This window comes from Phoxinus phoxinus (assembly GCF_949152265.1).
Source record: "Phoxinus phoxinus genome assembly, chromosome: 11".
Classification (NCBI taxonomy): Eukaryota; Metazoa; Chordata; class Actinopteri; order Cypriniformes; family Leuciscidae; genus Phoxinus; species Phoxinus phoxinus.
In genome coordinates this window covers 27,593,828-27,609,057 of record NC_136886.1, presented here as the reverse complement: position 1 = coordinate 27,609,057, position 15,230 = coordinate 27,593,828, and the positions used below count along the sequence as shown (strand labels likewise).

At 38.6% G+C, this 15,230-nt stretch overlaps 1 protein-coding gene across 1 annotated transcript; it reads left to right on the top strand.

Annotated features, from left to right (window-relative positions):
- Nucleotides 1-618: 618 nt before the first annotated feature.
- Nucleotides 619-2,327, top strand: cxcr4a (chemokine (C-X-C motif) receptor 4a). The gene is made up of 2 exons (XM_079628763.1): nucleotides 619-737; nucleotides 852-2,327. The coding sequence occupies exons 1-2, from the start codon at nucleotides 723-725 to the stop codon at nucleotides 1,914-1,916; spliced, it is 1,080 nt and encodes a 359-aa protein (XP_079484889.1). The 5' UTR covers nucleotides 619-722; the 3' UTR covers nucleotides 1,917-2,327.
- The last annotated feature ends 12,903 nt before the right edge of the window (nucleotides 2,328-15,230 follow it).

The window sequence follows — 15,230 nt, the reverse complement described above, 5'->3', positions numbered from 1 at the left end:
ACATAAAAAGTGTTTGTGTGTACTTTCACAGCTCAGCGTCGAAGTATGAAAACACTTTTGTGTGTGTGTGTGTGTGTGTGTGTGTGTGTGTGTGTGTGTGTGTGTGTGTGTGTGTGTGTGTGTGTGTGTGTGTGTGTGTGTGTGTGAGAGAGAGAGAGAGAGAGAGAGAGAGAGAGAGAGAGATATCTGATCTGATCTGATTTGATATCTGAACTGAAGCCTCTGGTTGAATGGCATTTAAAAATGTTTTGAGGGTTGTAAGAAAGCCACTTGCGTCATTATCACGATTAAACAGAAACCCATGTATTCTCATATAACACATAATAATGAATTATAATAAAATAAACACGTATAATCAAATTGTACCACTTTGTTTGCCACAATTTGGAATTAGAAATGAACATATTTCTTAGGCAAATTTAACTGGTTTTGTGTGAAGTTTTCTGCAGACACACAATTGAAACACCGATTTCCGTCGCAAGACGTTGTTTTCTTCAATCACACATACATTTTGAAACACGAAAACAGGAAAAGAGTGTTTGCGGAAGGCGCAGATGCCCTGTTCTCTAGCCTCGAGCGCGCGTGCTGCTGTGGTTGCGTGTGTGAGTGGGCGGAGTTTGCGCGCACGAGTGGGGTATTTAAAATCATCTGAGCTCCACAGAAGTTTACAAAGTCGCTGTAGAATTTCTGGAGACTGACAGCACCGGAGGAGTGTTTTAAAGATGGCATACTACGAAGTAAGCCAACAGTTACTAACAAAAAAAATTCTTAAGTGAAGTTTGATTGCATTTAAATTAAGATAATTTATAAGGAAAACAATATTTAACTTTTGTCTGTTTACTTTTTTGCAGCACATCGTCTTTGAAGATGATTCAGCTGATAACAACTCTGAGTTCGGCTCGGGGGACTTTGGGGCCAACTTTGAGGTCCCGTGCGACGTGGAGGTCAGTCACGAGTTCCAGAGGATCTTTCTTCCAACCGTGTACGGAATCATATTTATTTTGGGTCTTATCGGGAATGGACTGGTTGTTTTGGTAATGGGCTGCCAAAAGAAATCCAGAACCATGACAGACAAGTACCGTCTGCACCTTTCAGTGGCGGACCTTCTGTTTGTGCTCACCCTGCCGTTCTGGGCCGTGGACGCGGCCAAAGACTGGTATTTTGGTGGGTTCATGTGCGTGGCCGTGCACATGATTTACACGGTGAATTTATACAGCAGCGTCCTCATCCTCGCCTTCATCAGTCTAGACCGGTACCTCGCCGTGGTGCGCGCCACGAACAGCCAAGGTCCGAGGAAACTTCTAGCCAGTCGCATCATTTACGTGGGCGTGTGGCTCCCCGCCGCGCTCCTCACCATCCCCGACCTGGTGTTCGCCAAAGCGGAGACCAGCTCTATACGCACCTTCTGCGAGCGCGTTTACCCTCAGGACTCTTTCCTGACTTGGTTAGTCACTTTTCGCTTCCAGCACATCCTGGTGGGCTTCGTGCTGCCCGGGATCGTGATTCTCGTCTGCTACTGCATCATCATCTCCAAGCTGTCGAGCGGCTCGAAGGGCACGCAGAAGCGCAAGGCGCTCAAGACCACCGTGGTTCTGATCGTGTGCTTTTTCGTCTGCTGGTTGCCTTATTGCGGGGGGATCCTGCTGGACACGCTGATGATGCTAGATGTGATTCCTCACAGCTGTGAGCTCGAGCAGGGTCTACAGAAGTGGATCTTCGTGACTGAGGCTCTCGCGTACTTTCATTGCTGCCTCAACCCCATCCTATACGCGTTTCTAGGCGTGAAGTTCAAGAAGTCCGCCCGCAGCGCTCTATCTCCTAGCCGGGGGTCCAGTTTGAAAATTCTGCCGAAGAAGAGAGGAGGGATGTCATCTGTATCCACAGAATCCGAGTCTTCTAGCTTTCACTCGAGTTAACAAAAGCGCGCGCGCACCTTGAACTGCGAATATGCTTCCAAATATTAAATGAAATTACTTGCTAATAGGCCTATGTGCTTTCTATAGGAAAGAAAATATAGTAAACAGGCTGAGCCTGATTGAAAAGTTGATAGAATGTAAATATGTCTGTCAGTATGGTATGGTATGGCATACTGCATTGTTTCCAGTATTACAGTAAAATGTGAGAAGAGGCATTGTGAACATACAAATGTGCTGATATAGTGAGCAAAATGTTTACTGTACATATGTATATAGATTGTTTTTTAACTGGTTCCTTTCTGCACTTATGTAGACCATTGCATTTATTTATTACATGATAAACCAGAGACGTTCCAGTTTAAAAGAGCTGCTTTGGCTATTTGAAGTCTTGCAATAAATTTTTTAGTACTCAAATTATTGTGTTGGGTGTTTGTTTGAGTGTTTTGACCTCTTATTCTTAGTTTCCCTGCAATACCCATCGTTTAGTTTCATTCTGTACAGAGACATGTGCATGTGGGAAGCACTGTAACTTATTCAAAGTAGTTTTATCAAAAGCTATTCAAGCATGTGGAGGACAGCAACTAGTACCCGCAGCCTAATATTTGACACATATGCATTGATGACGGGGATTCCCTAATATGAAAAACTCATTCAGGTCTGACCAAATACACAGAGTCGATGGAATCCCCAACATGATGTGGGATCCATTCGACCATGAACACACACGTTAAATTTCTTAAATGCAAATTATGCTATATTGCATTGCAGTTTTGGTTAACTTTCCAAATGTCATTTCATTGTCATCCTTATTTGTGTATTGTTATTTGCCCCTGTAAATGTCCTTTTACCTCAAAGGGATTTTGTTTTTTCAGTACCATAACAAAAGCATGTTGCCATGTCTCTGACAGTTACAAACGTACCCTGTATGAGTCTGTATGAAACCTCATTTTGCATGGTGTGACTATGAGAAAACTGGTTCAGTGCGGTTTCGCACAGAAGTTTTAGGTAAAAACCCACTATTCCCGTTTGAAGGATCATGCTCGTAATCACATTTGATCATTCAACAGAAAAATAATGATGTGTGAAGTGCCTGATGATTTTGTTTCTATGAAACTGGCAGCACTGAATATGCCATAAAGTGGCTCTACATGTGTTTAGACACTTACGGATGTCTGAATGTCATTGAATTAAGTATCAAAACATAAAGCCACAAAGAAAATGCAAAAAAATCACGCTAGAGCTTTTCTCAGAACTAACTTCATTTTTTGCAAAAACTTTTAACCAACTGTGAAAGTGATTCTTACTGTAGTAGATGAAGTCAGTTCCCCTCAAGTTCACATGTGGAGTTCTAGCAACGCAACTACAGGTGTAGTTCATCACATTAGCCTATGGACAAAACAATACAACCAAAAAGTGTAATGGAGCTTTCCTGTAGTTCAAACAGTATAGCATGACCAACAGCCAAATGCATCCATGAAACTGCCTAAATATCATTTTTGTATATTGTTAAATTGTATAGATAGATTGATAGATAGATCATTAAAATTGTAATATATCCCCATATTACTGTTTTACTGAAGCCAAATAAATGCAACTTTGGTGAGCATAGGAGACTTATTTCAAAAACATTCAAATCTTAATTATTTGACTGTGTCCAAATAGCTTTTTTGCACTAATTATAGCCATATATAGGCAATCAAAATGATAAAATTGTAAGGTTGTAAGGAATACTTTCATAAAAAATGGTACAAAAGCTGTCACTGGGACTTTACTCTTTAAAAGGGTTCTAATATGTACAATTTAGGTAGGCTACTAATATATACCATTTTGGGGTACAAATTTGAGGTACAAATATTCACTCTTTGGGTACAAAGGTGTATCTTTAGAAAGGGTACCACCACAGAGACAGCTTTTGTAACTTTTTTTCTGACAGTGAAGGGAGTTACTATTCAGTTAGTTGGAGTAACTACTGTGGATAAACTGTAATATATAACATGTGTTCTGTTGAGTCACTGAAAAAATTTCAGGGGTGCGTTTCCCGTACAACTATATAGCTCACTGCTTAACTACCATAGTACGATGCATCGTTGGAGAAATCAACTAGCTAGTCACGAGTGTTTCCCGAAACCGAATGTCGTAAAGTATCGTTCAACCACGTTGGTTTATGACGTCTCGCACGTGGTGGACTAATAACTTTTTTTAATTAATCTGTTTGAGATCGAATTAACGCTAGATTTCGTCATATAAGTTACATACATGGCATCTGAAGACCATTTCAAATTTTTCTCAGTTACTTTGCTTTATTACCAGACTCAATATTTGGCTCGTTCTTACATAGTTGAGCACGTTCGCACATGCGCAGTCTTCAAAAACGGTGCTTTAAATCTCTTGACAAACTAAAAGACGTAAATTACATTTGTATGTATGTATTCTAAATAAAAAATACGGGTTGTACTGAATGTCAGCTTGCTTATTTTGCTAAAGATAAGGATTTATTCAGTCTACATGTCATGTAAACCAGAAACTATGCTTCTAACCACAGCTCCAGAGCTGTCGTTGCAACCACACAAGTTTGCGATGCTGTTTGCGAACGTTCGTTGGAACGATGGTTTCGGGAAACACCAAATCGTTGAACTATGCTGATAACGGCGGAACTTGCGATCATAGTTGGCTAACGATGCTTTCGGGAAACGCACCCCAGATTAGTTGGTATTGTCGCATGATGCTATAGTGACTGGATAGGTCAGCCGCTCATCTGTGTGCACTCTTCTTGTAGACTCAACAAAGAACAACTACATGCAACTACATACGCAGTGCGTATACATTACATTACATATAGCACTAGAAAACACCATGTGCTTGTACTCTATACTCTAATATGCTAGATGCTCTGAACCCTTTTTGAAGTTAACGTCTGCAGCCCGCATTTATTACTAGTAATCCATGACAGTAGCATTCAGTTCAAATGGGGCGAGGATGAACCACAATAAAACCACGGGAGGTCTTTACAGAGGGAGAAAGTATTACAGCAATGCACAGCAGTGTAGAGCCACAGGAAACAAGAGCCTGTGACCTCTGCATTGCAAAAGCTGCTAACCAGGCCACCATGTTAAGAGGTGGAAATGCGTGAGAGTTGACCCATTGAGAAGTAAAATCCATGCGTAAGGACAATACAAACTAACACCAGTGACTGGACGGCCCGTTGAGTCCGAGTAATGGGCTCTAATGTAGAGTGTGAAAGATTTGCATGTCTGAGAGTGTTAAGTGCTCCATCAGGCCTCTGTTCCCCCGGGGGGGCAGTAAGAAAGGAGAGTGGTCAGTGAACATTCCTTAAGAGCTGGTCATTTATTTTGTTGTTAAACTCCCTTGTTCACCCTGTCAATCTGAATATATCTCACTCTGTGTAAATGTAGAAACGTGTGTATCGGCACACTTATCCAGTCATCTGCATGTTTAAAATCTCCTAAATCTTGTTCAATCTCATAATAAAAAGAATGGTTTACTTACAAATGGAAATTCTGGGAAATCATTCACTCATACTCAAGTAATTCCAAGCCCTCACCTTTGTTTGGGAGAGATTGTGAATAATTGCTCTAAATGTTTCTGTGCAATTAAAAAGAATGACACAAAAGCACCATTAACTATCATAACTCCATATGATCCATGTCTGTAAAAATAGGGCCCAATGTTCAACAATGTGTAGGGACTATTCAACATTGGATTTTGCACAGGTGTCTTCCCCGTATTTTGAATTACCCATTGTGTTGTGTTTTATGGTTAAAGGAAACGTCTGTAAACTTAACGGATAAAGTCCTGGCAGAAAATTACCAGTACCTTTTCTGTTGTTCTATGGATTTTTTCTTCTGAAAATCATTCGATCGCTTTGTAAAAGGAACAGGCTAATATTTAAGTTGTTAACAGTGTCCTTGTTACATGTAATACTATAGTAATAACTATAGATCATTCATAATTACATGAAACTAACCCTAAACCAAACCCTAATCCTGACCATAACCTATAGTACATATAGTTAAATATTACTCAGTACTTAAATCTATAATTACAGTGCAACAAAGGCACCTCATAAAGTGTAAATGAAAAATGTTATTCACTGACATCTACCCGTGGCACGTTCATCAGAAAATTAGCAATATCTGATTCGTGAACGAATCATTTTCTTGAGTCAGAATCATTAAGCTCAATGAGTCAATGATCCAGTAACAGCGGTTTTCCAGTTAATCTAAGAGGAATATTTTCTGTGAACAACAACTAAGATTTTTATCTGCTGCCTACCCAAAACAATCGACTTCATAAAATATAAAACTGGTTTATGGCATCCTCTTTGAAGCATAAAAGTGCACCATTCATTAAAATAGCATGGAAAAGAGCAGCCAGTACATTCTTCAAAATTTCTTCTTTCAAAATTCATGTGCTTCAAAAAGACATGAGTAAATGAGGATAGGATTTTCATTTTCAGGTGAACTGAGTCTTTAAGCTACATAAATGTATAATAAATAGTGATCATCATATAAATAATAAATGTGAAAAAAATCCTGCATTTCCTAATCTTCTGAAACCACATAAATCTGCAGGAAAAATGTTTTTATTAAAAAGTTGTTATTCACTGACATCCAGCTCTCCTTGGTATGTTCATGAGATGAGTAGCAATGTCCGATTTGTAAATAATTTCCCCGAGTCAGACTCTTCCCAGACAGCAACATAGTGTCGGTCGGCCCAGATCCGGCCCACATCTGGTAAACGTGACACTATGTTGCTGTGAGTTTCAACAAATCTGTCCACGGTGGTGATTTTTCCAATAATCTGACTTGATTTGCTTATCTTGTTCAGGTCACTCGTAATAACATAAAAAAAGTGAAGCTGGCACGTTCTTCAAAATGACTTTTTTTGTGTTCTGGAGAAGAAAGAATCTCATACACATTCTTTATGAGGGTGAGTAAATAATAACAGAATTTAAATTTTATGTCAAATTGTTACTTTAATTCTGAGTAATTTTGTACGCAAACTCACACTGGGCCTCGTTCCACAGCTCTGCATGTGTTTTTCCACTTACAAGCAGGGTGAGGGTTAGAGGGTAAAGCTATTGACATCCATAGCGCAGGAAGGAGCTCATGTCTGGGATCATTAGCGGCCACTCACAATTCCTGCTAGATTGACCCTAGTGGGGCAAAGAGACACTTTACGACCCCAGTGACCCCCAAAACCTCCGCATGTTTACCCAAAAGGACTGGAGCCACAGAGGTCAGTAAAACCAAGATCATTTACAAATGAATCACAGTTCCAGGGGGGCTTGAACAATGACCAAACAAATGCTACTGTACCAGTAAGCCGTTTAACACATGTCGGACAATTATCACGGACCGAAGCAGTAAAATAACTTATGCACACCGATTCCCACACACTGTCATTATGTACACCTATGAAATTATACCCTCCTATTATACACATAAACTTCACACACATATCACAACACTCGCCACCCAAGAGCCTGTTGTGTGATAAACGGATAAATGTGTGTGTTATTCTAGGGGAAGTGGCTGTTTGGAAGACAGTTTCCTGCTGAAAACCCACAGGGACTCAAACTCCCGCTGTGAAAATACTTACGGGGTCTGACTACAACCCATTTCACATTTTTCACTCTGGAACAACAATGCCACATTTCAGCAGGTTATACGGACAACAGCTGATATATGACAGAGCCATTAGAAGTCAATAGAAATGCCTCTTTAACCTGCATATATTTCATTGACATTATAATATTATTATTATAATATTTTATATTTTTAAATATGAGGGAAGAAACTCAACCATTAAACTTGTTCAAAGTATCTGATAAAATTATTTAGCCCAAAAACAGGGATAAACTACAGCAAAAAAAAAAAAACATTTTACTATATGCATAATAAAATAAAAAGCTCACAAGAAAAAACACATTCACTACAACATAATCAGTTATTAATATTTCGCCAGTTCTCTCTTGTTTTTGCATGTGTGTGTTTTTTGTATGACAGCCTGGCAAAGATGTCTGTACAATTTGGCATGTTTAGTTGCATTATCAAAAATCTTATATGCATATGACAGAGGAGTTGATAAATAAAAAGGTTAATAAAAACTAGGAGTCAAATAATAACTTAAAAATGTGTACAAAAATACATATTTTTTTATCCTGCAACTTTTTTTTTTTTGAGTGTAGCGTGCATGTTGGGTACACAATGTGATTTATATTAGCCTGTGGCAAATGTACGGACACAGTTTTGTTGTAACATGTATACGTACGGCTGCCAGGTAACATATCTCGTTTGGTGATGAATTATTATGACATTTGCACCATAGACGTGAGTCAGTCATATAATAATAAAAATATATGAATAGCTGGCATCGTCTAATGTAAAACAGCAACGACAAAAAAAAAACATGTTGACTGTTTCGAGAGGAACGGCATTATCTTCGAGAGGAACGGCGTTATCTTCCAGTCACACCCTCCTCATTTGTGTTGGCGTCAGATCAGTTTGCAAATTTCCGTTTCTTTGCGCTGGAATGCTGATGATTGACTTTGATTATCATGTGTTTTTGTCGAAGATGAAAAACCCGAAAGCTGGCTTTGTTCTTTAAAAGCATCTTTAGCATTTATGCCAGGACCGAAATCTATTTTGTCTTCATGCCCTAAACCTTTATTCCTCGCCGAACATGAGCCCTTCGACTCTCACCCGGGGCTATGCTTGGAAATATGATCTTGGGGGAAGTGCGTTTTGAGGGAGGGCAGCTGCCCCTTTTAAAGGCTGTAGATGAATGATGGGATTAGATGTGGTATATGTAGATGTGCATGTGTGTTTGTGTATGTTCAAGTTTAAGACCTGTGACTTATTTCATTACATGTGATGGAGCCCCAATGGAGACTTCTATTTATCGTGTTTAATTTTCAATACAACACCTCTAATTAATTCATCAGAAGTGATTTTGTAATTCTAATGTCATTGAATCTAAATTCTCACCCTTCGTTCCTCTAAGAAATATGATATGTTTCTAAAGAGGATTTTGTCAAGTGATTAGCGGAAAGAGGAGCTCATATCAAAGTGAGCGGGTCGGCATTCACTTAACACACACGCGAACACGCATAGACATACACGTGCACACACACACACTGTACTGACAGACGGGCAGGTGCTTGGGCACCTGTTTGTGCAAAAAGTGGGCTCACTTACATTCTCTCTCCACCTGCAGTCCTTCTACAGTCCTCCCTTGTGGGAATACCCACAATACATACACACTTCCTCATTTGGGCCTACACACATCTCACTTTTGGCCTGTGACATTATATTTCACCTCTTCTGCAATAACAGAAACAAGCAAACAGATAGTTCACATGCATTTATTGTCAGTTTTAACACATAGGAGAGAAATGGCAATAACACTATGACTTGACACTGAGATCATCCACTATAAACTAGCGTACATTCTAACCCTTATTCTCATCTCACATCATTTAGGCCCACCGCATGTTTTCTCAGGCGTTGTGTGACAAGCATGACCAAGCAATCAGAAACATATTCAGATGATAAATAATGACAATCCCCAAACTGAACGTTTTGTTTTTCAAGAATGGGGAATTTTGGCCCTGTGGACTTATAGAAATAAAAACCATATATTCCATAATAAGAACCAATTCAGAGGAATTAAGAGTCATATTCTCTGCAAGTAATGAAAATTCCTACCACAGAGTTTTGTATTCTGTTTAACAGCAAATTACATTTTTAACTTTTTGGGAATTTTTCTTGCTAAGGTTAATTTCATATCGGAATAATTATACAGAATTAAATCATATTTTTACACTTTTTGCATAATTTGAAAACAAAAATACAGCTTGACTGGAAATGAAATCCAATAAAAAAAATTCTCACAAGGGATGTTTACTATTGACACTGTTGTCTCGGTTAACAAGAGGCTAATTTTAGAAAAACAACTTATTACGGGCAAAACTGTGAAGTATGTGAAAATTATTGAACAAATGTGGGACATTCTAAATTGTATAAAACATTTCCATAAAACATTTTCACACTTAAATAACATTGTAATGTTTTATGTTTATTTCACATTTTTATATTATCATAGTTTTAAACATGAAATAATGCATCATTTTTTGTTTTTTAAGATTAAGGGTTTGGTAAAATGACAGCTATGTTCTAAAAATGGAAAAGTTTTTCCTTTGCGTTTTTCATGTAAGATGACAACGCTGTATTACTCATGCCAGGCCAGTAGTTGGCGATATCACTTTGTAAAGAAACACTACATGCCTGTAGACTGAACACGTAATACGCATGTACATGAAGTCACCGTTTTCCCAAATTCGCATTTTTGTATTTTACATGGAAACGATAACAGTATCACTTTAAAAAGTTCGCGTTTTCAGGTCGGCAAAACGCCATTGTAGTGTTACTGAACGGCCAAAACGCATACAAAGTTTTCCGTTTTTTATTTGAAAATGGTGTCACGTAAACGGCCCCTAAAAGTCGGGGTCTGTACGGGAAAAGCATACAATAATACAATCCATAAATGAGACAATAAAAAGACAATTTGAAACCTAGCCAAAAAAACAACAACAAACTTTATATTCAAAAATAAAAATAAAACCTAAACTAAAAAAAAAAAAAATCCCCTGAGTCATAACAGTGCCGAAGTTGAAAGAATAAATCTCAAACAGCTAATCGTCGATTTGCATGTTTGAAACACGAACCAGGCAGGACAAACCATAACAAGCAACGAAAAACATTTTAGCTCATCATGGGGTTCAAAGTTCACTGGACCGTATCGAAACATGTTGTAACGATTGAACATCAAAGCACATATATAAAATGTATGAAATTTAAATAGTGAAATTAGACAAAGCAAATGCTCTTGGTGAGCATTCACATGATGGTCATTAACCTTGCACCTTTAGTGCTCCCCACTGGTGCATTTATCTCAGACACTGTGTCTAATTGGTCTGATGTGAGAGAACCTCCAACTTGTAGGCTAACTCGCACAAATCCAATTCATGCTTTTAATTTGACCTATTGGAGGCGAAGATAAAGGCTGAGAGCGCACACATGTCAACAAAAGGAAAGACAAACCCACGCGGTCACTTGAACTCTTCACACTGCTTCTTGTGAGACATAAATCATCTCAGCAGCTCTTTCTCATAAACAGCCAAGTTTTGACAGAGAAGCTTGAATCAAAAGCAAAATCATGTTTATACGAGCAACCCCCAATTTCCCCTTTCGTCAGTGTAACACAATGGTTTTGCGGGCAAAGCTTCAGAGGAATCGGGGCACTGAGATGTTGAGTGAAGGCCTGAAAACTATTTTCCCACTGCTTCAGAAAAGACTTCCTATCAGGAAGAGGGAGAAATAGAACCTGGAAGTTTACTCAGAGATTTTTTGCGCTTTGTTTTTTGCCGATTTCCTGTTTCGGTCCGGCCTCAGCTGAGCCGCAAGAGTAGGACGAGGAAGAAAGGGCTTAAGCGAAGAAAGAGAAGAAGGAAGGAGTGGCATAGTAAACGGAGGAGAGGGTTGAAAGATGGAGGCTTCCCCCCTCCTCCTTCTCCTCAGACCCCCAAACCCAGCTGTCTAAATGGAAAGGTGGCACGGCAAGGAGGGAGGAGGAGGTTACAGTCGGAGGATGCTTATTGTTTTGTGATTCCTGTGTTTAGGGTTCGGTTTGTGTCCCACAAACAAAGGCCCATTCTGCTGGAAGGGATATCAGCAAGTCATTGTGTTTACAGGTTTACAAGCACGCAAAAACAAGTAGCACTAGCTAGAGAAATTGGAGTGGCATGTCCAACATTGCACTTGTGCATTGGCTTAATTGGCTTTTTTGGTCACATGACGTGTATTATTTGTCACATGTTTTTTGTTTGTGGGCCTAATTAAGGCGATTACCTGTTTCTATTTAAAGTTGACTTTACTCTACATTGGTATTGTGCCTGATGAAGACCTGAGAGTCGAAACGTTGAGCTATTAATAAATGCATTTGGCAATAAATAGCAGCTATTTTCAGTGTGCGGACTTCACGCTTCTTTTTTCGTTTAAGATCATTTTTTATCATAACATATTTTCTATAAACTCCAGAGATCCTCAGAAGAAGCTTTATACATTCCAGTAGTTGTTAAGTTGGGCTCATGCATAAAACATGAGCAGAATGAAGTTTTGTGTAAAGCACCTCTGACATACACTTTCGATATGAAAGTGTTCATATTTTTTAAATATGCTGCTCCTGACCACATGTAAAGGTCACGTCCAAAACGTTCTTTTAGGCAAACTGAAAACACTGCATTTTGATAACACAAATGACCATAATAATATAGTAACATAATTAATTAACCAAATAGTTAAATGTGAAAATAAATTACAAGTTTTGGTTGTTTTGGCAGTTTTAGTTTTAGTTATTTTAGTACGTTGAGTTAACCTAAATGAAAAATTTGCCTTGGCAACTGGCTAAAATGAAATTAAGTTTAAGTTTATTACTATTATATATATATATATATATATATATATATATATATATATATATATATATATATATATATATACGTTCATAATTAACTTTATTTCAGTTCACGTTTGATGTATTTAAAGTAATGAATTGTGTTGTTTAGTTTTAGGGCATGTTATGAAAACGATGTACTAAAAATGGAAATCTTTATTCTTTAAGTTTTTTACGTACAGACGACAGCGTTGTCAAAACGATTCCCATTCACACATATCTGTAAAGACGGTTAAAAACGCTGTATTCTGCTGCCAGGCCAGTAGTTGGCGAATTCTCTTAGTAAAGAAACACTACACGCCTATTGACATGGCACGTAATACGCGTGTTCATGTTTCAGACCGCAAAAAAACACTGTTGTCGTGTAAATGAACGGCATAAAATGCATAAAATGTTGACAGTTTTTAGTTGAAAACTGTGTCGTGTTAACACCCCCTTAGTTGACTATAATAATCCTGGATCCTACAGCATTCCTGTTCACGTAATTCACGTAGGCCTATTTCTAATTCATGGATGGGGAAATTCATGGATTTCCAGAAAAGTTGGGACATTTTGTAAAATGCGATAAAATCAAGAATCTGTGATTTGTTAAGTTTCTTGAAACTTTATTTAACTGACAAAAGCACAAAGAAAAAGATTTACAGTATTTTCACTGACCAACTTTATATTACTTCTGTTCTGTGTTTTAGTTTGTTTTGGACTTTGAGTTGGTTTTGCACTGTTTATAGTTCAGTTTCCTTTGCCCTCCTTTGTTCCACATGTCTTGTTATTTATCTAGTTTAATGTATCGTTATATAGCCCTCATTTTCAGTTGTTCAGGGGCATGTTTACCACTGTGTCACATCACCTTTCCTTTTAATTACACTTTTACTATATAACTGTCACAGGTTGAGGTAAAGTGAAAGTGAGGACTCATGGATGCAGAGGAATATGATCTTTATTAAAGTAAAACAAAACAGAAACTACCCCGTGGGGGAAAACACTAGACTAGACTTGGTAGGACACACATACGACAGGAGCTTACACAGAACAAGACATGAACATGCAACTAAAGAGACACAAGATGAGTAAGACGCAGCACAAGACAGAAACACAAGACACATAAAGGGAGCAGAGAACAAGAGGAACAGGAGAGCACACTCAGACAAGGGACAGGTGAACACACTCAGACAAACGAGAATCCAAACAAGGGAGCAGAGAACACGAGGAACAGGTGACAATACTCAGACAAACAAGGACTAACTAGACAAGGGGGTGTGGTACAGGGAAACAAGGAGGCAGGAACAGAGGAGCACATGGCCAACACAAACAAAGACAAAACCACATGTTTAAGCACAACACAAACATAGATGCATGAAACAAAGACAAAGCTGCCAGGGCAGAACCCTGACAATAACACTAACTGTTGCAGTTTTGCAAGTGGAGTATTTACCCAATCTCGCCTAATACAAGACAGCTGCTCAACGGTCCATGGTTGTCTTTGTTGTCTCCTTTACATGATGGACTTTACATTTTTAATAGGAGACAGATGTGGACTGCAGGTGTAGAGTACGAAATCACTCTGTTGTAGAACGTGCAGAACGAGGCCTGGCATTGTATTGCTCTAATAACCATGGACTTCCCCAAGCAAGTGTCATCTTGATGTCCCCAATACGCCTCCACCTCAATGGTAAATTCACACATATGAAAGTCACTCATGCCGTTTGCACTGATGATGCACCCCATCCCATGACAGATGTTTGCTTTTATGGTCCCTTTTGTCTTTGGGACTGAGAACTCAATGCCCGTTTTCCCCAAAAACAAGCTGCAACTGGACTCATCTCACTGCAGACAGCACACATGTGTTTTGGACCATCTGAGATGAGTCCAAAACACATGTGCACAGAACTGATTAATTGCTTTCTCCTTGCGTAACAGAGATTCAAGCTGCATTTCCTGATGCAGCGGCTGACTGTGTTAGGTAACAACAGTTTTCCAAAGTACTGGCCCATGTGGCTGTATTTAACACAGTAGCATGATGGTTTCTCATGCCATGCCATCCGAGGGCTCAAAGGTCGGGTCTGAATCTTTTCAATATCTCCCTAAATCTTTTCATAATATTATGTGTGGTAGACGTGAAAGACCTAAATTCTTTGCCATCTTGCTCTGAGAAAGAGATTTTTTAATTGTTTGACAATTCTCTCATGAAATTTGGCACAAAGTGGTGAGCTTTTTTGCTTTGCTTGCAAAAACTGGGTATAAAAGGAGCATTTATAAAGGCTTAATCACGTTACACTCACCTATTATCAATTCACCTGCTTATTGTGGACTGTTTTAAAACAATTTAACTTGGATATTCACTTTTTTATTTTGCAGACTTTGCCCACTCTTTTGGAGTTTGTTGCAGCCATCAAAATCAAAATTGATAAAATGGTCAGGGAAATTGTTGGAGATCTTTTGTTTGTTCTTTTCAGAATGAACAAATCACAGATTCTTGATTTTGTTACATTTTATTAAATGTCCCATTTCTGGAAATGGGATTGTAATTCATGAACATACACACGTTTAACTATCAAATCTGAGGTTTACAAAGCGTTTGTGAATCCAGAAGCGAGTTTTCAGGAAAGTTCCATTTACCGGTATGCGTAAATTACTCCAAATCTACTCGTATATTTATGAAAGTTTCGTAATTGAGGTACATGATAATCCGAAGGACACTGTAATTGTCCTATGAGACAATATTTCCTATTTAAATGCCAGCAAGCGATGTGACAAGCGCACTTTATTGTGGTAAGGGTT